This window comes from Eubalaena glacialis, chromosome 3 (genome assembly GCF_028564815.1).
Source record: "Eubalaena glacialis isolate mEubGla1 chromosome 3, mEubGla1.1.hap2.+ XY, whole genome shotgun sequence".
In the NCBI taxonomy this organism is placed as follows: domain Eukaryota; kingdom Metazoa; phylum Chordata; class Mammalia; order Artiodactyla; family Balaenidae; genus Eubalaena; species Eubalaena glacialis.
Genome location: NC_083718.1, coordinates 118,799,014 through 118,826,554, shown reverse-complemented (window position 1 = coordinate 118,826,554; position 27,541 = coordinate 118,799,014). Strand labels below are relative to the sequence as shown.

The 27,541-nt window shown below is 34.4% G+C and overlaps 1 protein-coding gene across 1 annotated transcript; it reads left to right on the top strand.

Moving 5' to 3' along the window:
• Positions 1–58: 58 nt before the first annotated feature.
• On the top strand, positions 59–27,482 carry LOC133088427 (calcium-activated chloride channel regulator 1-like). Its single transcript, XM_061186371.1, is given in 15 exon segments — positions 59–217; positions 1,409–1,549; positions 1,751–1,898; positions 2,664–2,772; positions 4,793–4,973; positions 8,708–8,942; positions 10,068–10,282; positions 13,014–13,191; positions 14,608–14,729; positions 15,086–15,310; positions 15,440–15,555; positions 15,557–15,708; positions 16,268–16,438; positions 17,325–17,561; positions 27,142–27,482. Coding segments are annotated over 15 exon segments (2,730 nt in total).
• Positions 27,483–27,541: the final 59 nt, after the last annotated feature.

Sequence of the window (27,541 nt, the reverse complement as noted above, 5' to 3'; positions counted from 1 at the left end):
GCTGATACATAAATACTCTCCTTGTATTTCCAATAGGTTTATTGTAACATGCGAAAAAATGGTGCTCACTCTGAACGTTATTCTGTTCCTAACTTTGCATCTCTTGCCTGGAATGAAAAGCTCAATGGTAAATTTGATTAACAATGGATATGATGGCACTGTCATTGCAATTAACCCCAGTGTGCCAGAAGATGAAAAACTCATTCAAGACATAAAGGTGAGTGAAAATTTTATTATCCATTTATATTTATTTCATTGAGTATTTTCAACTCATGTTGCCTAGGCACATACACACATTCACACAGAGTTGTAACTTTCCAAAATTGCTTAGACAGTATTCGTCATTTATATAGCATGTATCTAAACTGTCAAGATTAATATCTGCTTAGTTTAAATATTATGTATTATATATTAATAGCATTAGTCATTCTCCAAAAGAATTATTAAAAGGCCAAACTACTAATATTTTTTCAACTCATTAAGCTGAAAGAAAGACCTTCGAGCTACTGGAGAATTATTTTCAAATTTGATCTTTATGAAGTTACTTTTATAATGTTTCAATAACTAACCTCCATTTAAGCCCTAGAGGTTCATTATCTTATACATTTTTTCAATTTTTTCAGTTGTTCATACTTGTTCAACTCTAAAAATTTTGAAATTCTTAGGTATCTGATCTTAAAGAAAATATTACTTATTTTTGAAGTTGACTTACTTCTTAATTTTATCTGGGTTAGTCATTATAATAAAATACTCTATATATAGCACTCTAATATTTACTACTTTCTTTGATCCTCTCAATATCCCTATGAGGTGGTCAAGAATAGAGATTATTAATTACCCTTGTTGTATTTAAATTGAGAGAAGTTAAGTGATTTGTACAGTCATACAATAAGTAGCAAAACTGGAATCTGAAGCCAATGACCTACATATTTTCACAAAATCACTGCTTGGTAAAACTTTGCCTTTTATGAACACATTCCTTATGAGAAGATAACTCAAAATAAATCTAGCAAAATGGTTTTTTCAATTAACAACAGTATAAAATCTACCAAACTTCAAACTCCCAACCCCATTTTAAGCACCTCTGTTCAATTCAATAAGCAACTTGCCAACAGACTGCCAGTCTTAATCACCTTTATATCTCACCTAGCACCCTCACTCCCTGCTCCAACCCATAATGCTGAATGCAGGTCTGGATAAGTGAAAAATAAAGAATTGATTTCTAAGTATATAAAAATGAGAGTTTACAGACTAGAGAAATATAGTAAAATGTAACCTATTTTTCAGTTAGTCTTTGCCAAAATATTTGGGGAGAGGGGCTTAAATTAGCTTCTTCTTGTTTGTATGTACACTTTCATGTTCATTTCATTGTGAAATTGTTACTACAAGGTATTTTTAATTTTGTCAGGAAATGGTAACTGAAGCTTCTACTTACCTGTTTCAGGCCACCAAATGAAGAGTTTATTTCAGGAATGTAAGCATTTTAATTCCAATGACGTGGAAGTCAAAATCTGAGTACTTAATGCCAAAACAAGAAGCATATGACCAGGTAGGGTATTTTATCTAGCTCCTAAACTGTTTCTTTCTTCCTGTGATTTAAAAAAATTAATACTCATAATTTTTTAGTAATTACTAATGACTACTTTAGTATTTAAATTAATAATATTACTGGTCTTAATTTAGATGAAAAATTCCTTGTTTCTATTGCTCTTGGGATCTGTTTTGGCTTGTTTGCTCTTCTGCTTTTTAGGCAGATGTCATAGTTGCTAATCCTCACCTAAAATATGGAGATGATCCCTATACACTTCAACATGGAAAATGTGGAGAAAAAGGACAATATATACATTTTACTCCAAACTTCTTGTTGACTAATAATTTGCCTATCTATGGGTCCTGAGGTAGGGATATCTATTTTATACTTCTATTTTTATTTCCACTGGAAACAAATATAACATTGTGATTAATGGTATTTTTAAAAAATTTTTAAAGGAAAAAATAGGTATTAATACCTTTGGAAATTTACTAGTTATGTTCAACCTAATTATATTTCTTTTTGTGTGTGTTTAATAATAAAATTAACCATTTATTGTACTAACCCATTTTAACTTCTTTGGCCTAATGAAAGTTGTCAATTTCTAGATTTCCTTGACTCAGTTAGGTTGAGGATATGGGGAAGGGAGCCTTAAAATATAAGGAAAATAGTTAAATACAGGTTTCCCCCACTATCCAAAAGAAGCATTTCTATGAAACCTTTCATAAGTCAAAATTGTATACAGCAAAGAAGCGATTACCTTAGGACACATCTTGTTAACAGATGAACAAAATATGTCGAGATAAAGCACAGATGCTCACAGACACAGTTCAAATCTATGGGGTTTGAGGGTGAGATGCTGAGTGCAGTTCCCAGGGAAGGAGCTTGGTGGTGCCATTCTTCCTGCTCTGGGTGTGTGCTGTCTGTAAAACAGCTGGCTGCGAAACAAATGCTGATTGCTATTTTTACTTTTCGCCTTTTTTCATAAAAGCGAAAGTCCTCTTCAAACTTCTTTCTGTTAGCAAAAACAGGTACTAAGGTCTTTCGTAAAAGTGGTGTAACGTGAACTTTCATAAAGCCGGGATATGTGTATTTTAAACATAAATTTATAAGTGGCAATATTCTCTCATAGGCAGAGTATTTGTCCATGAGTGGGCCCATCTCCGATGGGGAATATTTGATAAGTATAATGTGGACCAGCCATTCTATATTTCCAGAAGAAACACTATTGAAGCAACAAGGTATCATTCTATTAAACAAATCTGTTTTCAAAACTTTTCACTTATGACTTTTTAATTTTCTGTACTAGGCAAACAAAGGCTACCTCAGTGGTTGAATGCTCATAGAGTTAATTGCAATATCCAACCTGCCCCACTATATATCTGTCCAACAATTTCTGGTATTACACCTTGGAATCAAGATCAATCAAAATTTGGGAAAAACTTCAGTATTCATGGGAGTTGTACTAAAAATATGTTATTGTCAGAGGAAAGAGAAAGAAAAAAGTTGTACCCTAAAACTTAAGATATCTGAGAATTAGAGTTCAAGTTCCTACCCAATCTTTTATTCCGTTTGATTCATAACTTTTTAAGGTGAATCTGTTTCATTGAAATCAATTAAACTGTTAGAGCCTCATATTAAATATATTTATTTTTCATTTAATCTTGAGCTTAAAGAAAAGAAGTACTTTTCATAAGGATAAGTGAGAAAATTGATTTTTTAAGAAGTATAATTCTGGGTAGATTTAGACAGGTCCTATTTATGAATAGACGAGATATTTAAATTAAAAATGTCAAGCACATGGAGTAGTTAATGAGTATTAAAGAACAACAGAAATCAGTGTAATAGAAAATAAGTCTTTAGGATAAAAAAACATATTAGAGAAAAGAGGTGTGGTAGAAAAATGCCTTTGTGTTGTTTGCTTTATCTCTCCTAAGCTGCCTGGAATCTTTCACACAGAGGAGGCTTTCAACCCAGGACACTCATTACTGTCACCTCCTCCCACGCAACTCCTCCCAGCACCATCTCCCTTATTCAAACAATGCTTGTTCATCCTTCAAGACTCAGTTTAAATGCTTCTTCCCTAAGTGTCTTTCCTCTCCCTCCATTTGGGGTTAGACATCCTTGACACTGTTCCCAAAGCAATGTGCGTGGGCTTCTGTCACACTGGGCAGTAATTGTCTGTGTTTTAAGATCCTTGAGGGCTGATTTTTTTTTTTAATCCCCTAGCCTTGGGCATGGTACAAAGTAAAAGCTAAACAAAGAATGTATCAAACAACCAATTTTTAATAAATTAATGAAAAATAAATGAGTTTCCTTATCAGTCATAAAAAGAGATATATTAGTAAAAACAAGTATCTAATATAACATTTATTGAGCTCCTACTGTGTGCCAGGCACTTTGCTGGAGGCAGTGTAAGTTTAGTTTTCAGGCTTTTACTCTAGAGCTAACCCTCTTGGAAAACATGACTAACCATCTCCTTTAATCCTTGCAATACAAATAAATTTATTTAAATAGATTAATGTTTTGAAGTTTAATATTAACACAGAATGGGAGTAAATCCTGCAGATAAACAAGAACTCCTTTTATCTTTTACCCATACCCCACCCCACCTCATTCTCTGCCAGGACCTTGACAATTATCTTACTTATAAAGACCAAAAGGTTGGAATGCACAAGCATTTCCATGCAGGGTTTATTTTCATTTCTTCTTTCAGTCTAGCTCAGTGATTTTCAAATGTAAATTGTAAAATGCTGTAAACACAAAAACCACACATGGTTTTGTATGTTTGGTATACACGCATATATGTATACACCTATATAGCAATATATATATTTGTGTGTATATATATATATATATGTATATGTGTACCATACATAAGAAATTTAAGAGGGTTTTAAGCATAATGTTGACTCTCCCCTCCCTGCTGGGAAGCAACTCCTCTGTATCTCTTAACTCACTTAATTTTCACAACATCCTTGTGAGTTAGGAATTATCATCTTAAGCTCAAGGTCACAAGGATAATAGATATATTAATCACATTAATGAGCAGTGAACATTAAGAAATATGAATTAACATCACTGTTCTTGTTGAAATCAATGGTAAATAGGGAGAGGACACTGTGCCTACTTTTGTCAAAATGGAAATTTGGTACATGGTCTATAGCAATTATCACTGAGGGAATGATTTTAGGATGCTAATCTTTATTCATAATTTCTCTGGCCTTCATGTACAAATATAATCTAATTCGTTCATCACAGATGTTCAATTCATATTACTGGTATAAACGTGGTTTTCAAGAAATGCCAGGGAGGCAGCTGCATGACAAGGCCATGCAGAGGTGACTCAAAGACAAGGCTGTATGAAGCAAAATGTATATTCATCCCAGAAAAATCCCAGACTGCAAGGGAGTCCATTATGTTTATGCAAAGTCTCCATTCTGTAAGTACCTTCTTTTTCTAGTCTCACAAAGGAACCCTTTAGGAAAAATTAATTAGGGAAGCTGGATTTTCTACTATGAAATTATATATACCAATAGAAATAAGGGAAATTACTAAGACAGTTAATTAATAGCCATTTTATCCAGTCCAGTGTATCCAGTCTTGTCAGGGTGTATCTGGAAATTATTCCACCCTTTCTTACTAACCTGCTTTTTTTTTTTCTTCAGTGGTAGAACTGTACCCTTCTCATTGGCATCACAGAATTTCTTATTACATCCCTTCCCTCATTTGACTTCTGTGGACTTGTGTCTAGAACTACAACCTTACTTTTAATTCTTTCTTCTAAGTGTTATTCATATTACTATTCCAAAGTAATTCATTCTGTAGCTTGGGAAAGTACTGACAGTCTCTATTTTCCATTATCTTCACACTAAAGCACACTAAGTTTTGCAGAGTGGTATGGTGAAAACATAAACAGCTCTGTCTCTACAGAACAACAAAAGAGGAAAGGTTCACAATCACCAATCTGACAAATTAAAAAATAACAACACAATAATTCAAGTTCCAAAGCTAATGTTTGACCTGAAATATTTGGTTAAATGTATAAACCTCAGTAGATAAGAACAGGTGACTTGGAGTCAGACAGATCTGATGTCAAAACCCAGTCTGTCATTTTCGAGCTGTGTCACTATGAGCAAACTGCTAAATCTGAGATTTAATTCTCTAGTCTTTTAAATAGGAATTATAAAACTCACTTTACAGTGTTATTGCTGTTAGTTTTATAAGAGCTAATATAAAGAAAGTATGATACAGTGCTTAGCACAAGGTGAGTATAAAATAAACTTAAAATTTTTTATTTTTTAAATTTATAAAATATTTGGATAATAGGGAATTGTCTCTTTCCCGGGATAAATCCAGCCTTAATTAATGCAAACATATTATAGCTACCTAATGAAAGTTTCCAAACATGTAAAAAAGACTTTAAAATATGAAACATATGAAAGTTATCAAAAACAACAAATCAAGATAAAGTATACTATCTCTAGATAGTAAACTAACATTTAAAAGAAGCAAATTTTCATATACCAAATTACTAGCAACATAGACTTCTATGCGTAGAGGTTTGGAAAGGCCTATTATTTCCAATAAGATTTAAAATTGTTTTGGAGTCTAGGGCATTAATGATGAAGGACCTGAGTAAAAATATAGACTCGATATTTTTTTCTAAAACTCCTAAATGAAAGCAATGAGATATTTAAGTAGAAATTGTTTTCCAGCTTAATAAAACTCCCTCCTGGGAATATTTGAAACATGAATCTAGAAGTTTCACTTTAACCTGCTGAATCTGGATCCACAAAGGCAGCCAAAGTTCGGCATCCAAATAGAATATCAGATCATGTGACACAAGAGGATAATTGGAATATATACTATCTGTATCAAACTATAAATTCCAAAAGCATATGACTATGAGGAGATAACTCATGCTGCCTACCTGAAAAATAAATAATAATGAAAGAAAATCATGTAACTGAAATATGGAGGGCAACTAATTATGTAAGATATGGCTCAGAGGTAAATACTCTACTTTAACCATATATCTTGTGCATAATAACACAACCTTCTAATTATCGTAACATAGACTAAATATATTGCATAGCATCTGTACCCAGGGCATAAGCTCAGACCCAAGAGAAATATGATCTGAAATAATGAATATTCAAGTCCATGGTTTTCTTTCTTTAAAATTCATTATTCCCACTTCATGTCCAGCACCATGTTAGGAACTGAAAAAATATAGAAATAATTAAAAATAACTGTTCTTGAAGAACTCAATTTAGTGAGAGAGGTAGAGATAAAAGAAAAATAAATATGAATACAAAGTAGGAAGAAATAGAAACTAAGTGCCATGAGACTACAGCAAATGTCTCCAATTGGAGGTCAGAAAATTGTGTCTAATGAGATGAGTTTTGAGCTGGGATTTGGAAATAAAATTAGTATGAACTTGCTAAAGCAGGAAAGGGAAGGGTATTCTAGGCAAAGAAACAGGTTTACAGAAACCAAGATGGAAAAATACAGGGATGAGAGGGAGGGGATAATGGGATAATATGTATACATAGAGCTGATTCACTTTGTTATACAGCAGAAACTAACACCACATTGTAAAGCAATTATACTCCACTAAAGATGTAAAAAGAAAGAAAGAAAGAAAAAAGATTTAAAAAAAGAAGAAAAATACAGGATGCCACACATGACTGTACAAGTTGAGCACTGCCCAAATTACTTGCATCATGGTCACTAAAGATTTTCATATTTATTAGAACACTTTTCAGGTAGACAGCAATAAAAGAACTTGAGAAAAGGGCACCTTTTTCTAATTTGCACAAATTTCCTTTTCCATTTGTATTAGCGAGAGCCTTGTGAAAGTTTCTGGCATACTCTAAGGACAGGAGAAAGTTCAATGTTCTATAAGCAAAGCATACATGGTGAGGAAGAAGCAAGAAATGAGATTGAAACACAAAATTGGAACCTACAAAACTAAGGTGTTTGGATTTTATTTTATCAACTTCAGACTAGTGATGTAACCAGCTTATCCTTTCAGGATGATAATTTGTTTTTGACTGTGAAAAACAAAAGGAAGTGAGGTAGTGGAGGCAGGGAGACCAGTTGGAGGGCCATGGCAATAGGCAGATAAGAGACCTGAAGGCCCCGAATAAAGGCAGTGACAGTAGCAAGAGGAGCCACATTTGGTAGGCATTTCATATCATCAAGTTGATTATAAATCACTGTTTTGACTGAAAACTATATTTTTCTCCCATCCAATATAACCCCTTCTGAAAAATGTAGATCAGAAACTTAACAGAAGGAAAACAAACTCTTAAAACTTGAATAAAAGGTATTCAAGTTTAATAATTTAGTTCTAAATCTGAGCTTACAGCAGGAGATTTATATGAGGAGGGCATTTAAAAAAACAAAATGATATTTATAAAGCTGAGGCTTTACTGCAAGACAAATTCTTTCCTGAATGCTACTAGTTTATGCTAGTGTTTTTCCAAGTTACTAGGTTTTCAAAACTTGGAGGATTTTCATAGATTCTATAGTAATGAAATATTTGGCAGAATTACTGGATACAACTCACCATTTGCAACTCAAAGAGAAGCAATCACATTTCCTCATTTTCTTCCCACATTTTCATTATTTTGGGGGGAATATTATTTTATTTATGTCTAAGTTCACCAGAGCCAATTACATTTGAGATTGTTAGAATATCTGATCTCAAGTTTTTCAATAAACTATAAAGAGATAGAAAATACTTAGGCAATTAAAGAAGGCCATTTTCTTTACCCCACTTTTAGGGGGAAACTAGAAATTACTGCAAATCCTGTCCCTTTTTCCATTAAACTTATTTCAAGGCTTGAGTCCCCCAAGAGTCTAGAAGGGAAAGTAAGAAGTTAGCTTAAGCAGTTGTGTCAGCCGCCATCATCCCCCAGTGCTATGATCTACCTATACCTAAAAGAATTACCAAATAAATTTCCAGTGCATATTGATGGTTTTAATTTGCTTTTTCTCCATTCAAGTATGCAAAATGGATCTGAGAATGTTAGATTATGAAATAATTTTTAATTGTCAGGAGATAAAATCTGTGGAGGATGTATAAGGCAGCCAACTGTATATTTGGAAAGGAAGGTAATGCCTCGTCAGTTACCGTACTATTGTCTTTCAACTGATTTTTCCCAGGTGACTGAATTTTGTACAGAAAAAACACACGATACAGAAGCTCCAAACCTACAAAACAAAATGTGCAATGGCAGAACCACATGGGATGTAATCATGGACTCTGATGACTTTCAGAACATATCTCCCATGACAGAAATGAATCCACCGACTCATCCTACATTTTCCTTACTCAAGTCCAAACAGCGGGTAGTCTGTTTGTTATTTGATAAATCTGGAAGCATGAATTCAGTAAGACGTTTATTTGTTAGCTCTCCTAAATTAGGTATTTAAGCTAATAGAAATATAATTTAATCTTAGGTTTAGTTCTACTAAGCTAACTAAAAAATATTTTTATTATTCTAATAAATTTTAGTACAGTGATTTTATATGGACAAGCACTAGAAGATAATATACTAAAATAAAAATAATTGTTATATTAAGGTTATTGGATTATGGATGATGTTTATTCTTTAACTTTTAGTTCTAACAAACTAGAATAACATAACTGAACAAAAAGAAAAGACGAAAATCATCCATAATTCTACAGAGCATATGTCATTCTTATCTTTTTTCTGTTCATGTATTTTGTTTTTCCTCCTCAGAAATGTGATTATATCTTATATAATGTTTTATAATATGATTTTTTTACTTACTATACCTTAAACACTCCCCAAGGAAAAAAACGATTCCATGACACAAGTTTTAATGGTCATATGGTATGCACATATTATAATTTAGTCAAATGACCCCCATTATTGGACATTTTGGTGATTTTCAACTTATCAAAAATTATGTTGCAACAAACATTTTTGTGTGCATTTTTAAATTATTTCCTTACTGTTCAAGAAGAAGGTATAAAATTTTAAGGCTTTTCCAAGTATAACATGACTGATTTTTAAAGTTTTTCTTTAATATTATTTCTTTATAATATAATGAAGAAGTTAAACGCTAAAATACAGTAATCAATTATTATTATGATCTCTGGCCCATGAACTTTGTTTTTCACCAATCTGTCAAGGTTGGAGGAAACTCAGGAATTGTTCAGACATCTTTTTCTTACAGGAAGACCATCTCTTTCTTTTTTTTTTTAATTAATTAATTAATTTATTTTATATTTATTTTTGGCTGTGTTGGGTCTTCTTTCTGTGCGAGGGCTTTCTCCAGTTGCGGCAAGCGGGGGCCACTCTTCATCACGGTGCGCGGGCCTCTCACTATCGCGGCCTCTCTTGTTGCGGAGCACAGGCTCCAGACGCGCAGGCTCAGTAGTTGTGGCTCACGGGCCTAGTTGCTCCGCGGCATGTGGGATCCTCCCGCACCAGGGTTCGAACCCGTGTCCCCTGCATTGGCAGGCAGATTCTCAACCACTGCGCCACCAGGGAAGCCCAAGACCGTCTCTTTCGAATGAATCAAGCAGCAGAACTACACTTGATTCAAATTATCAAAAAGGGATCCTTGGTTGGGATGGTTACATTTGACAGTGTTGCTGAAATCCAAAATCATCTAACAAAAATAACTGATGATAATGTTTACCAAAATCTGCCTCAAGAAGCTGATGGTGGAACTTCAATTTGCAGGGGACTCAAAGCAGGATTCCAGGTAAAATAAGAATGCTTTTCTAAATATCACTTGCCATTTATCATTGCTTTTAATTTTGTCCAGCTCTCTTGGAACAAGGGTCATGAGCTTAGAGGTCCCTCACTTAAATAATTTTTAAAGACCTTCTGTTGACTATTGTTCATAGTTGGATCCTCTCTGAGTGTGGTTATTTCACCAACATGCCCTTGAGGAACTGAGCTGTACTGAGGAGTGGTTAAAGGGAAGAAAAATCCTGTGTGCACATAATCACCATTACTTAGTTAGGAGCTCCTCATTTCTTTATCACTCCCATAGTCTGAATTTCTATGAGGAGAAAATAATGCTGTTAAGGGGATTGTGGAAGAGGGAGATTACTAATATTTTTATATTACGGATAAAGAAAACCCCAGTTCATCAAGTTAAATTGACATTTAAAAATCACAAAGATAGAGGTAGTTCCTCAAGTATAGTACCAAACTCAAGACAGATACATAGAAGTTTAATGAAATAAAAATTGTGAACTATATTAAAACACCTTCAGTACTCATTTGAATTTCTTCCAACCTAAGACAGCCTCTATTTAAGCCTATTTATATTCTTTTTCAGTGAAAGGAAAACCGTTTCCTTTCACTGATCCTCTCATTGCCTCAGCTAAAAAGTGGAGACTGTTACTCTTATTTTGGCCACTAGTTAATATCATCTCTTAGCTTTCCTCATGATATCTGTTTGCTGTAAATCATATTGCTTTAAGAAAACACACAAGTTCTAGATCCAGACAAACCTGGAATTCTGGTTCTATTATGCCTAGCTAAATGACTGTGGGTGAGTTACTCAACTAAGAAAGTCTCAGTTTCCTCAATTAATGAAATGTGGAAAGTAACAGAACCTATCTCATTTAATAGGAACTATGTCAGATAAATAAGGGCTCCCCTAATGTTCATAGCAACATCATTTACAATAGCCATGATATGGAAGCAACCCAAGTGTTCATCAAGAGAAGAATGAATAAAGAAGATGTAGGGTGTATGTATGTATATATATAATACATATATACAATGGAATATTACTCAGCCATAAAAAAGAATGGAATTCTTCCATTTGTAACAATGTGGATGGACCTAGAGGGTATGATGCTTAGGAAAATAAGTCAGACAGAGAAAACAGACAAAAACTCTGTTATCAATTATATGTAGAATCTAGAAAATAACACAAACGAATGTATATAACAAAACAGAAACAGACTCACAGATACAGAGAACACTCTAGTGGTTACCAGTGGGGACAGGAAAGGGAAAGGTGCAAGATTAGGGTATGGTATTAAGAGATACAAACTACTACATATAAAATAAGTAAGCAACAAGGATATATTGTATAGCACTGGGAAATATAGCCATTATTTTGTAATAACTTTAAATAGAGTATAATTCATAAAGAGTGAATTACTATGTTGTACACCTGAAACTAATATAACATTGTAAATCAACTATAATTCAATAAAAAAGATAAACAAGTGCTCAAGAAAGGATTGCTATTATTATAAAAATCATAATTCTTATATATGTCTACTCACTTCTAAAATATGACAGTACTATATCTTGGGAATATGTTATAATGTTTGCACATGTTGGTTCATATATGTTTTTCTTAATATGTTTTGATATATATCTATGACATTTTGACCACAGAGTCTATTACTGAAGAGATTATATCAAATTACATTCAAACATTAAAAAACCTCTGTTACTCATGTAAAGAAACCATATCAACATATAAGCTTTTACTTACAGAATCATAATAATATCTGAAATTTATTGAGCATATACTACATTAGTGCCTATGTTAAATGCTTTACATTCATGATCTTACTTTATCGTTACCATTAATTTTTTAGTCAGGCACTGTTTTTATGCCCATTTTGCACATAAAGAAACTGAGGTTCAGAGTAATTAAATATCTTTCTCAAGATCATAGAGTCAGTAATTGGTAAATCTGGTCTTTCTTACTCCAAAGTTCAAAAAGGTAATCATTACAGTGAGCTATTTATAGAACTCTATTATAAATATATATTCATATATATGAATGATAGAGAAACTAAACACTAGCTATTCTATTTAGCAAATGGCAGAGCGAGAATTTACTCTCAATTTGTCTGAGTAAATTGTCTTAGCCACTACTTTTGGTAAAAATCAGGAAAATACCCCCAAAATTATAATACTTGATAAATTCAGGAACTTCCTTCTTCATGACAGGTCAATGTTTTTTCCAGGAAATCCTGAAATTCTTCAATTAGCAACTAAAATGCGTTAAAAGGCACGTCACATCATTTAACTTTGAACACCTGCCTTCAGTCACGGCTTTACAAATGTTGTCTAGTGTGCAACCTTCCAAACTGCCTGGGTCATTTGCCTCTACCCCAAGTATCTCCTGGGATAATAATAATAGCTAACATTCATTGAGTACTTACTATGTGTTAGACATTGTTCTCAGTGTTTTATTCTTTCTCTCTTGGGTAACTTAAGTATATGTGAAAGCACTGTTAACATTCTGCCTTTGGAAACCTACAAGACCATTGTATGTTACACTCATTTCCAAACCAACAAAACCTGGAATGACAATACAAACAAAGTTTCCTTTTGCCTACTCTGATGTATAGGCCTAAAGACTTCTACAAGACTAAAGAACAGATTTATTCTTAGTTTAATTTATTTAGATATTATATTCTATAATTAATAATCTGGTTTTTTACTATCAGGCAGTTATCCACAGTAACCAAAGCACTTCTGGTTCTGAAATCATATTACTAACTGATGGGGAAGATAATGAAATAAACTTATGCTTTGAGGAGGTAAAACAAAGTGGTGCGATCATCCACACCATTGCTCTGGGACCTTCTGCTGCCAAAGAGCTGGAGACACTGTCAGATATGACAGGTAAACCTTTGGAATAGAGTTTGAATAGAAAACACTTTTTCAGTTTCTCTCATTCCAGGGGCTCTTTCCCCTTAAACTACAAACTGCTCAAAATTTTCCTATCCTAAAAAATTAATCTTTGTCCTTTCCTTGTCCTTGTCCTTCAAATTAATATATTTCCTCTCCCCACCCCCACTTCTCTCCATTTCTACCTATATTAGCTTTTTCTAATATTAGTCAACATTTTCTGTCTTCATTCATTTCTCACCACTTTCTACCAATACCACCAAAATGAAACTTCTTTCTCCATGGTTACTAATGACATTCAACTGCAGTTCCAAAATTCTGGCTCAGTATCTGTCCTGCTCAATCTTAAAGTAGAGATTCAAATAGCCCTATTTCACTGAGGAAGAAATATAAACCTAGAGAATAGAAATGACTTGCCCAAGGCTAGAGTTAGAGACCTGATTCCCAAGTCTTGCTCTCTGAAATCCATTCTTTTCCAGCTCCTGACACCTAAGTTATCTCCCTCTTCATTAACTCCTGTATCATTTATTTTCTGCACTTAATCAATTTTTACTTTATTCTAAACTGCCATTCTCTAATTGTTTTGGTATATCTTAGATACAACTAGAAAATAAGCAGCTAGTTTAAAAATTGTCTTTAATTTTCATAATGTTATTTGGTGATTAGATCAGCTTTACTAATGTGGAAAGCACTTAAATCTAATGATTGATATAAAAATAATATTTGGCTAGTTTTTTTCTTTGTTCTAACATATTTTGAGCAAGGTTTAGTTATTGTAGGGTCACATCTAGGATACTGATATACTAAAAGTTCCTAAGGTCTGGGAAATTCATCTTCTGTAAGTTTAAAAAGAAATTTTTTAATGTATTTTATAGTATATTGATAAGAGTATAATAGCAAACATGATTTTCCCATTTAAAATTAGTATTATATGGAATATTACTCAGCCATAATAAAGAACAAAATAATGCCATTTGCAGCAACAAGGATGGACCTAGAGATTGTCATACTGAGTGAAGTCAGACAGAGAAAGACAAATATCATATGATATCGCTTATATGTGGAATCTAAAAAAATGGTACAAATGAACTTATTTACAAAACAGAAAGAGTCACAGATGTAGAAAACAAACTTATGGTTACCAGGGGCGAAAGCAGGGGGAGGGATAAATTGGGAGACTGGGATTGACATATACACACTACTATATATAAAATAGATAACTAATAAGGACCTACTGTATAGCACAGGGAACTCTACTCAACAGGGAAAAGAATCTAAAAAAGAGTGGATATATGTATATGTATAACTGATTCGCTTTGCTGTATACCTGAAACTAACACAACACTGTGAATCAACTCTACTCCAATAAAAATTTTAAAAATAAAATAAAATAAAATTAGTATTATAAAGGTAAATAAAATTCCATTTGGGGAGGACATTGTTTTTATGCCAATAAAGACATAAACGGCCTTACTAATGCTTTCAGTAGAATTTCATCTAGAAGTGGCAGCATCACTCAGCAGGCTATTCAGGTCAGTATCTTTAAAAAAATTCTTTGCCTTTTCACACTTGTAGTAACTTTTTATTATCCTAAATAGTAACTTCTTTCTCTAATAAATAACTATTCTGCCTGAAAACATTTCAGGTGTAATATCCTTATTGAATTTGCTTTTTGTGACACTTATAGTCACTTTTTCTTTTGATTTTTCTATTTTTTATCAGTATAAATGCTTTTTATTTGCAAAATTCTTCAAAATCATTCTTAGTTATTTTAATTGAAATCTTAAAAGTATATTTAGAATTACTCTGAACTGACTAAACTTTGAAATGTTACTAACTGTAATAACAAATCAGTTTCACATGTTTGTTGTTTTTATTTATGTAACAGTTGGAAAGCAAAGCCTTGACAATTACAGGAAGGAAATGGATAAATGGTACAGTGCCTGTGGACAGTACAATTGGAAATGCCACTTTCTTTGTTGTCACATGGACAATACAAAAGCCAGAAATTCTTCTCCAAGATCCACAAGGAAAGAAATATAAAACCTCAGATTTCAAAGAAGATAAGCTAAATATTCGATCTGCTCATCTTTGAATACCAGGTATTGCAGAGGTAAGAATATTTTTTGTATTTTCTCCATGCTTTATCAACCAATTTTGAGGAAAAAATGAAGATAACATCATATACAGGAGTAGGAAGATATTACAAAAGCTCTCAAATAGCTATTTTTAAAATTTTCAGACAGGTACTTGGACCTACAGCCTTCTAAATAATCATGCCAGCCTTCAAATGCAAACGTTGACAGTGACTACTCGAGCAAGAAGTCCTACTACACTCCTAGTAATTGCAACAGGTCACAAGTCAAAATACAGCCCATTATCCTAACCTACTGATTGTTTATGCACAAGTCAGTCAAGGGTTTTTGCCTGTACTGGGAATCAATGTAACAGCCATTATAGAAACCGAAGATGGACATCAAGTAACATTAGAGCTATGGGACAACGGTGCAGGTAATAAGAATCTGCGTCAACTTCCACTGAACTTAAAATCCTACTATAATCACATGACTTAGAAGTCAAATTTTCTTATATATGCTAATGAAACATATTTTAAGTGAATTTAATTTTAATGTTTTTAAAACTTTTTAACTTTTCAATTATCTTGTCTAGGCATAAATATGAGCACATTTATCTTCTTTAAATTTTATGAACAATTTTGTCTTTCCCATGTAACAAGAGTACAGTTTTTCTCTATTTTCATTAGTGTTGGTGTTTTGCATATGCTTTCTCCAGTTTAGTTATATTTTCCTTATTTTGTTAGGATTCTCTTATGAAATAATAGTAGCTAATATTAATTGAATGCTTACCATGAATTAGACTTTCCAAAAGTCAAAGGTTGGCAAGTGGCCAAGCCAGGTTTTGAACCCAAGTAGTCTGATTCTAGGTTTCATGTGCTTAAAAAATTGTGCTACACTATCTCCCAAAATAGCTTCCATCACTAGTGCTCATGAACAGTTGATATTGTCATTTTTACTTTGTTGTATGTCTAATATTACATTTCAATATCAAGGTGCTGATACTGTCAAGAATGATGGCATCTACTCAAGATATTTTACAGATTATCATGGAAGTGGTAGATACAGTTTAAAAGGACATGCCCAGGCAAGAAACAACATGGCTAGGCTAAGTTTAAGACAACAACAGAACAAAGCTCTGTACATACCAGGCTATGTTGAAAATGGTAACTGGCATTAAAATAGAAATGTGTCATTTATTTAGGTAAATTATATGTGGCAAGCATTTAAATTATAATGTACTATGGAAAACCTAGTTATATAGTTATATAATCACCTTTATGTTTCAAAACCATATTTATGTTAACAGACCTAGCATAGGACTATGCTTCCAATATGTTTTGTTTGCATCTCCTTCGGTTCATTTACATTGAAAAAAAAAATTACCGAGCACCTCCTAGGTGGCAAGCATTTTGCTAGATACTGGAGCTACAGAGATATATAAGGCGCCATCCTTGTCCTCAAAGAATTTACAGTCAAGAAGTAAAGATGGATAGGTTAAAAGATAGTACTAAGATTGCACAATGTCTCCTCATCAATTTTATTTATTTATTTTTTAAATATTTATTTATTTATTTGGCTGCATTGGGTCTTAGTTGCAGGATCTTCATTTGCAGCATGTGGGATCTTTTGTTGTGGCACGCGGGCTCTTTGTTGCAGTGCAGGCTCTTCGTTTTGGGGCACGAGCTCCTCTCTAGTTAGAGCCTGTGGGCTCAGTAGCAGCAGTGAGCGGGCTCTCTAGTTGTGGCACGCGGGCTCTTGAGCGTGCAGACTTAGTCACCCCACAGCATGTGGAATATTAGTTCCCAGACCAGGGATCGCACCCATGTCCCCTACATTGGAGGCAGATTCTTACCCACTGGACCACCAGGGAAGTCTCTCCTCATCAATTTTTAAATGACACCGATAAAACAAGCTTTTTTTTCACTAAAAGCTGTTACTTTTTCAATGGCTGCTATCAATCAATATTAACCCTCTACAGCTGCAAATGAGATTATGAAATAAACAATAGGTATCACAATATGACAAGTTACAAAATTGCTTTTTTGGTAGGTAAAATTATACGGAAACCACCCAGACCTGGGGTCAAAGATGACGTGGCAAAAGCTGAAACAGACTTTAGCAGACTAACCTCTAGAGGGCCGTTTACTGTATCAGGAGCTCCTCCTCCTGGTAATCACCCTCACGTGTTCCCACCCACCAAAATTACAGACGTTGAGGCTAAGTTTAAAGAAGATCACATTCAACTTTCATGAACAGACCCTGGCAATGTCCTAGATAAAGGAAAAGGTAAGTTTGACATAACATTTAAAAATATTATATACTAAAAGAAATCCCACTGGTTTTCATTTGCTAAAAATTTTCTAATGTCCTATTTATAAATAACATGTATAGATTGTCTACTATGGGCCACCTATTTTCATATGTGAAAACGTAAGCTTCAAGAGATAATGAACTGGCCCAAAGTACTTCACATTAAATAAATTAGAAGACTAACTCACTCTCGTCAGATTCTGTTGTGCCAAACTGCCTCTCACAGTATGAACCATCTTAGAAATTACTTTGAGAAGACTGACTTAAGAGCTTTCTGTTGCGTTCCTTTCTCCCTAAGAGGGAAAACTTTTTCTAAGTATTTCTGTACTTGCACAATTTCCTTCATTCATTGACCATTTGTTGAATTTTCAAATACTATTAGGTTCTTTTTTTTTTTTCTTTCTAAGATTTGTGCACTCAGAGGGCAGGCAGCAGAAGCAAGAAGAACTACAATCCTGCAGCCTGTGGAACAAAAACCACATTCACAGAAAGATAGACAAGATGAAAAGGCATAGGGCTATGTACCAGATGAAGGAACAAGATAAAACCCCAGAAAAACAACTAAATGAAGTGGAGATAGGCAACCTTCCAAAAAACAATTCGGAATAATGATAGTGAAGATGATCCAGGACCTCAGAAAAAGAGTGGAGGCAAAGATCGAGAAGATGGAAGATATGTGTAACAAACACCTAAAAGAATTAAAGAACAAACAAACAGAGATGAACAATACAATACCTGAAATGAAAACTACACTAGAAGGAATCAATAGCAGAATAACTGAGGCAGAAGAACGGATAAGTGACCTGGAAGACAGAATGGTGGAATTCACTGCTGTGGAACAGAATAAAGAAAAAAGAATGAAAAGAAATGAAGACAGCCTAAGAGACCTCTGGGACAACAGGAAGCGCAACAACATTCACATTATAGGGGTCCCAGAAGGAGAAGAGACAGAGAAAGGACCAGAGAAAATATTTGAAGAGATTATAGTCGAAAACTTCCCTAACATGGGAAAGGAAATAGCCACCCAAGTCCAGGAAGCTCAGAGAGTCCCAGGCAGGACAAACCCAAGGAGAAACACACCGAGACACATACTAATCAAATTGGCAAAAATTAAAGACAAAGAAAAATTATTGAAAGCAGCAAGGGAAAAATGGCAAATAACATACAAGGGAACTCTCATAAGGTTAACAGCTGATTTCTCAGCAGAAACTCTACAAGCCAGAAGGGAGTGGCATGACATACTTAAAGTGATGAAAGGGAAGAACCTACAACCAAGATTACTCTACCCGGCAAGGATCTCATTCAGATTCAATGGAGAAATCAAAAGCTTTACAGACAAGCAAAAGCTAAGAGAATTCAGCACCACCAAACCAACTGTACAACAAATGCTAAAGGAACTTCTCTAAGTGGGAAACACAAGAGAAGAAAAGGACCTACAAAAACAAACCCAAAACAGTTAAGAAAATGGTCATAGGAACATACATATCGATAATTACCTTAAACGTGAATGGCTTAAATGCTCCAGCCAAAAGACACAGGCTTGCTGAATGGATACAAAAACAAGACCCATATATATGCTGCCTACAAGAGACCCCACTTTAGACCTAGGGACACATACAGACTGAAAGTGAGGGGATGGAAAAAGATATTCCATGCAAATGGAAATCAAAAGAAAGCTGGAGTAGCTATACTCATATCAGATAAAATAGACTTTAAAATAAAGAATGTTACAAGAGACAAGGAAGGACACTACATAATGATCAAGGAATCAATCCAAGAAGAAGATATAACAATTATAAATATATATGCACCCAACATAGGAGCACCTCAATACATAAGGCAACTGCTCACAGCTATAAAAGAGGAAATCGACAGTAACACAATAATAGTGGGGGACTTTAACACCTCACGTACACCAATGGACAGATCATCTAAAGTGAAAATAAATAAGGAAACAGAAGCTTTAAATGACACAACAGACCAGATAGATTTAATTGGCATTTATAGGACAGTCCATCCAAAAACAACAGATTACACTTTCTTCTCAAGTGCGCATGGAACATTCTCCAGGATAGATCACATCTTGGGTCACAAATCAAGCCTCAGTAAATTTAAGAAAATTGAAATCATATCAAGCATCTTTTCTGACCACAACGCTATGAGATTGGAAATGAATTACAGGGAAAACAACGTAAAAAACATAAACACATGGAGGCTAAACAATACATTACTAAATAACCAAGAGATCACTAAAGAAATCAAAGAGGAAATCAAAAAATACCTAGAGACAAATGACAATGAAAACACGGCAATCCAAAACCTATGGGATGCAGCAAAAGCAGTTCTAAGAGGGAAGTTTATAGCTATACAAGCCTACCTCAAGAAACAAGAGAAATCTCAAATAAACAAACTAACCTCACACCTAAAGGAACTAGAGAAAGAAGGAAAAACAAAACCCAAAGTTAGCAGAAGGAAAGAAATCATAAAGATCAGAGCAGAAATAAATGAAATAGAAACAAAGAAAACAATAGCAAAGATCAATAAAACTAAAAGCTGGTTCTTTGAGAAGTTAAACAAAATTGATAAACCATTAGCCAGACTCATCAAGAAAAAGAGGGAGAGGACTCAAATCAATAAAATTAGAAATGAAAAAGGAGAAGTTACAACAGACACTGCAGAAATACAAAGCATCCTAAGAGACTACTACAAGCAACGCTATGCCAATAAAATGGACAACCTGGAAGAAATGGACATTCTTAGAAAGGTATAGCCTTCCAAGACTGAAACCAGGAAGAAATAGAAAATCTGAACAGATCAATCACAAGTAATGAAATTGAAACTATGATTAAAAATCTTCCAACAAACAAAAATCCAGGACCAGATGGCTTCACAGATGAATTCTATCAAACATTTAGAGAAGAGCTGACACCCATCCTTCTCAAAGTCTTCCCAAAAATTGCAGAGGAAGGAACACTCCCAAACTCATTCTATGAGGCCACCATCACCCTGATACCAAAACCAGACAAAGAAACTACAAAAAGAAAATTACAGACCAATATCACTGATGAATATAGATGCAAAAATCCTCAACAAAATACTAGCAAACAGAATCCAACAACACATTAAAAGGATCATACACCATGATCAAGTGGGATTTATCCCAGAGATGCAAGGATTCTTCAATATACGCAAATCAATCAAAGTGATACACCATATGAACAAATTGAAGAATAAAAACCATATGATCATCTCAATAGATGCAGAAAAAGCTTTCGACAAAATTCAACACCGATTTATGATAAAAAAACTCTCCAGAAAGTGGGCATAGAGGGAACCTACCTCAACATAATAAAGGCCATATACGACAAACCCACAGCAAACATCATTCTCAATGGTGAAAAACTGAAACCATTTCCTCTAAGATCAGGAACGAGACAAGGATGTCCACTCTCACCACTATTATTCAACATAATTTTGGAAGTCCTAGCCACGGTAATCAGAGAAGAAAAAGAAATAAAAGGAATACAAATTGGAAAAGAAGAAGTAAAACTGTCACTGTTTGCAGATGACATGATACTATACATAGAGAATCCTAAAGATGCCACCAGAAACTACTGAGCTAATCAATGAATTTGGTAAAGTTGCAGGATACAAAATTAACACACAGAAATCTCTGGCATTCCTATATACTAATGATGAAAAATCTGAAAGAGAAATTAAGGAAACACTCCCAGTTACCGTTGCAACAAAAAGAATAAAATACCTAGGAATAAACCTACCTAGGGAGACAAAAGACCTGTATGCAGAAAAGTATAAGACACTGATGAAAGAAATGAAAGATGATACCAACAGATGGAGAGACATACCATGTTCTTGGATTGGAAGAATCAATATTTTGAAAATGACTATACTACCCAAAGCAATCTACAGATTCAATGCAATCCCAGCAAATTACCAATGGCATTTTTACAGAACTGGAACAAAAAAATCTTAAAATTTGTATGGAGACATAAAAGACCCTGAATAGCCAAAGCAATCTTGAGGGAAAAAAGCAGAGCTGGAGGAATCAGACTCCCTGACTTCAGAGTATACTACAAAGCTACAGTAATCAAGTCAATATGGTACTGGCACAAAAACAGAAACACAGATCAATGGAACAAGATAGAAAGCCCAGAGATAAACCCAGGCACCTATGGTCAACTAATCTATGACAAAGGAGGCAAGGATATACAATGGAGAAGAGACAGTCTCTTCAATAAGTGGTGCTGGGAAAACTGGACAGCTACATGTAAAAGAATGAAATTAGAACACTCCCTAACACCATACACAAAAATAAACTCAAAATGCATTAGAGACCTAAATGTAAGAGTGGACACTATAAAACTCTTAGAGGAAAACATAGGAAGAACACTCTTTGACATAAATCACAGCAAGATCTTTTTTATCCACCTCCTAGAGTAATGGAAATAAAAACAAAAATAAACAAATGGGACCTAATGAAACTTAAAAGCTTTTGCAAAGCAAAGGAAACTACAAACAAGACGAAAAGACAACCCTCAGAATGGGAGAAAATATTTGCAAATGAATCCACGGACAAAGGATTAATCTCCACAATATATAAACAGCTCATGCAGCTCAATATTTAAAAAACAAACACCCCAATCCAAAAATGGGCAGAAGACCTAAATAGACATTTCTCCAAAGAAGACATACAGACGGCCAAGAAGCACATGAAAAATGCTCAACATCACTAATTATTAGAGAAATGCAAATCAAAACTACGAGGTATCACCTCACACCAGTTAGAATGGGCATCATCAGAATATCTACAAACAACAAATGCTGGAGAGGGTGTGGAGAAAAGGGAACCCTCTTGCACTGTGGGTGGGAATGTAAATTGATACAGCCACTATGGAGAACAGTATGGAGGTTCCTTAAAAAACTAAAAATAGAATTACCATATGACACAGCAATCCCACTACTGGGCATATACCCAGAGAAAACCATAATTCAAAAAGACACAGGCAACCCAATGTTCATTGCAGCACTATTTACAATAGCCCGGTCATGGACGCAACCTAAATAGCCATCGACAGACGAATGGATAAAGAAGATGTGGTACATATATACAATGGAGTATTACTCAGCCATAAAAAGGAATGAAATTGCGTCATTTGTAGAGACGTGGATAGATCTAGAGACTGTCATACAGTGTGAAGTAAGTCAGAAAGAGAAAAATAAATATCGTGTATTAACACATATATGTGGAACCTAGAAAAATGGTACAGATTAACCGGCAGAAATTGAGACACAGATGTAGAGAACAAATGTATGGACAGCAAGGGGGGAAAGTGGCGGGGGGGCTGGGGGGGCGGTGGTAGGATGAATTGGGAGATTGGGATTGACATGTATACACTAATATGTATAAAATAGATAACTACTAAGAACCTGCTGTATAAAAAATAAATTAAATTAAAACATTTTTTAAAATATATAACTTGCACTTAGTTGAGTGCACAAATCTTTTTTTTTTTTTGTTTATATAAGCAAAAGATACTTCCTGCAAATAAACAGATAATTTTACAGAATATGATGAGATATGCCATTGGATGGCCACTTCTGCTTGAGGGTTAAGATCACAAGGTATATCTTAAAAGGCTTTTCAGGGCAGACTATCCCTGACCTATGTCTTGAAGAAGAGAGAAGTTAGCCAAGTTAAGTGAAGATGTCCCAGAGAGAGAGAGGATCAAGTGCAGAGATTTGGCTATGGAGTTTGAATTAGAGTTCAAGGCCAAAATATCTCATTCATTCCAAGTTCATTAGAATAAATTGCCATCATTCCAGGAATCACTTTCAGCTTTGCTTTAAATTTAACAAATTAAATTAGTATTTATTGAATGCCTACCATAGTCCAGTATTGTGCTAGACTAGTAGATTCTTTTTTTTTTTTTTAATTTATTTTTGGCTGCATTGGGTCTTCATTGCTGTGCACGAGCATTTCTCTAGTTGTGGCGAGTGGGGGCTACTCGTCATTGTGGTGCGCGGGCTTCTCATTGCAATGGCTTCTCTTGTTGTGGAGCACAGGCTCTAGGCACGCAGGCTTCAGTAGTTGCAGCACGTGGGCTCAGTAGTTGTGGCTCGGGGCTCTAGAGCACATGCTCAGTAGTTGTGGCTCACAGGCTTTGTTGCTCCACGGCATGTGGGATCTTCCTGGACCCGGGCTCGAACCCCGGTCCCCTGCATTGGCAGGCGGATTCTTAACCACTGTACCACCAGGGAAGCCCTAGACTAGTAGATTTTTATGGGGTAAAGCCAATCTTGCTATTTTCCCTTTAAGGTGGTAAAATGAAAGCACTATGCATATCAATAGACACATATCTCAGAGGTTGTCAGTGCTGAAAAGCCACTTTCAATGCTCTTTCTCCTGGGTTATAATAAACCCCTTACTATATGCTCTCAAAAGAAATGATGCTTTTTAATCTTTCATTTCCCATGTAGCTATATTTCTTTTTGTCATTATTACACAATGGAAAAAAATCATTTTAAAGCCAAAGGAAACATAAAATACCCATGAAATGCTCTTTGTACTTCAGTATTGAGATTCTTATCATGACAGCTCTGGAATACATTATGACCCCTAAAAATACAGTGAAATTAAAAAGAAACTTCCACTGAAAAAGCCATAAATGAAATTATCTGACCAAATGTTTAATTCTGAATTGAATTCAGTTAAGACCAAGACTTCAGTTCATGATTGGCTTCATAATAAACGTCCCTTATGCTGATTATAGGAACTAAAAGAAGGAAGAAAGTATTTCATATGTACATTGGGAAAGAAAACAAAAAACAAAAAAAACTTCACTGTGTTAACCTCAAATGCCTCAAATAGGTGGGATCTGATCGTCCTCTTTCCTTGTGACAAGTAGGAAGGTACTGTAGTTGCTATCAAATTTTACCCTTAGGCCTTGCAAAAGGAGGTAGTAGAAGTATCTCAAAAAATAAATATCTATATAATTTCGAATAAAAAACTTAAATTTTCTGGGACCCAATTTCCATACCTGTCAAATATGCAAATCAGACTATATGACCTAGAATTACTAAAACAAGTAGATGATGTAATTCTAATATTTTATGATCCTCTAATTTTGTCATTTTGGGCATCAACTGAATAACTATTCTTGGTCAACAAGTAATATTTTTATTAAGGTATAATTGACCTACAACACTATGTTAGTTCCAAATGCATAACATAGTGATTTGATACATCTATACAATACAAAATGATCACCACTTTAAGTCTAGTTACCATCTGTCACCATACTAAATTACTATAGTATTACTGACTATATTCCCCATGCTGTACATTTCATCCCCATGACTCATTTATTTTGTAAAAGTTTGTACCTCTTAATCTCCCTCACCTATTTCACTCATTCCCCCCACTCCCCTCCCCTTTGGCAAATACTTGTTTGTTCTCTGTATCTATGAGTCTATTTCTGTTTTGTTATGTTTGTTCATTTGTTTTGCTTTTTAGATTCCACATATAAGTGAAATCATGTGGTATTTGTCCTTTTCTGTCTGACATAATTCACTTAGCATAATACCCTCTGGGTCCATCCATGTTGTCACAAAAGGCAAGACTTCATTCTTTTTTATGGCCGAGTAATATTCCATTGTATATATATATACCACATCTTCTTTATCCATTCATCTGTCAATGGACACTTAGGTGGTCCATATCTTGGCTACTGAAAATAATGCTGCAACGAACATAGAAGTGCATATATCTTTTTGAATTAGGGTTTTTGTTTTCTTCAGAAAAATACCCAGATGTAGAATTGCTGGATCGTATGGTAGTTCTATTTTTAATTCTTTTAGTAACCTCCATACCGTTTTCCATAGTGGCTGCACCAACCAACATTCTCACCAACAGTGCAAGAGGATTCCCTTTTCTCCACATTCTCACCAACACTTGTTATTTGTTGTCTTTTTGATAAAATACATTCTGACAGGTGCAAGGTAGTTTTGATTTGCATTTCCCTGATGATTGGTGATGTTGAGCATCTTTTCATGTGTCTGTTGGGGCCTAGAAGTAATTAAGGAGGTCAAATACATGCCCAACACAGTATCAGATACTCTATTTCATACAAAAGGAGTACTCTAGTTCATACAAAAACATACTTTTGCTCTCAAGAATAATATGTTCAAATTGAAAAGATAAACTGAACCTCTATAAAACTGGAAAACTCCTTTCCATGCAATGAGAGTTCATGGAAGAGAGTCATAAGGGGATGAAATACATGACCAGGACTTCATGAAGAAACTGGACCTCCTGTTGGGCCTTGAAGAATGAGTACAAATTGCATAGATAGGGAGAGGGAGGCACATTCCAGGGAGTCATGACAGGGAAAAAAGGAACTAAATAATATGATCAAAGTCAAGAAAGCAAAATTTCACAATGAAATATTTGAATTAAAGTAAAGGATGGATGGATAGATAGATAGATCCACCTCAATGGAATGCAGAGAGGATGTAAAGAGTAGTGGAATAGGTCAGATCGATAAGGCCTATTTATTGAAAGACTAGAATTTTAAGGCACAGAGCCTGAATTTAAAAAAAAAAAAAAACACTAAATTGAAGTTATTCACCACATGCTTAAAACATCTTCAACATTTCATGAAAAAAAAATAAAGTCTTCATTTCAAAGAAGACATCTGATGTTTTATTGTTCATGGCATTTCATAATGTGAGAATATATTTCTATATCGATGGCCCTTGTAGATTTCTAAAAGCATTTTGAAATGAAACATTCATCAGCATCTTTCTTTCCTTTCTTGATAAAGTAACAGTAATAATAGCTAATATTTCAAACATTTATTAACTCCCAGACATTGTGCTAAATACTTTTCATGCATTATCATATATAATTCTCATCACTAGCATTCCGTAGATATTTGTTGAATGAATTGAATGACCGATTCTCTATTTTACAGATAAGAAAACTAAAGGTAAGAAGGGGTAAATAAATTTTTCTTTGTTACAGCTAGAAAATAGTAGAACTAAGGTGCTAATCAAAGTCTGCCTAGCTCCTAAACATGTTTAATTGGTACACATTCCAGCCTCTCTGCCTCCCTTTGCTCTTTATCCTTATCCCTGGCTCCCACTCTACTTATCTGCTCTCTTCCTCACCCGTCCCATTACTCTCTCTCTCAGCTTAATGAGAAATAATACAGGCAGAGTACTAAATATCTTTACTATGCTCAAACATTATTGTGTTGCTTGTTCTAAATCAAAAGTGGATTCAGTTCTTCATATTTCTATTTCTGAAAAGAAATCTAGATTCCATTTTTAGTACTATACAATTTTGAATTAAATTCTTTGTGATTAGATAACTAGATAAAAAACTGTTCCCATATTTTTTCTTAAAATAAAGATGGAATAACCAGACAAAAAACCTGGTGTGCATTTCTGATAGGCCCCTACATGCAAGGCAATGTGGTTGCAATAAGGCATCCTAGTGATTCTAACATACATGAAATATCTGTTTGTTTTCCAGCCAACAGCTACATTATAAGAATAAGTAAGAGTTTCCTGGATCTCCGAGAAGATTTTGACAATGCTGCTTCAGTGAATACTTCTAGTCTAATACCTAAGGAGGCCAGCTCAATAGAAAATTTTGAATTTAAGTCAGAACCTTTTAAAATAGAAAATGTCACCAAATTCTATATTGCAGTCCAAGCCATCAATGAAGCCAATATCACCTCAGAGGTTTCTAATGTTGCACAAGCAGCCAAGTTTATTCCTCTGCCGGAAAACAGCGTCCCTGCTCTGGGTACCAAAATTTCTGCAATCAGCTTGGCAATTTTTGTATTAGTTATGATTTTATCTGTATTTTAAACTAGGAATTGTATCAGAACTGAAATTCAATGTTATACATATTTGGTAAACATTTATTT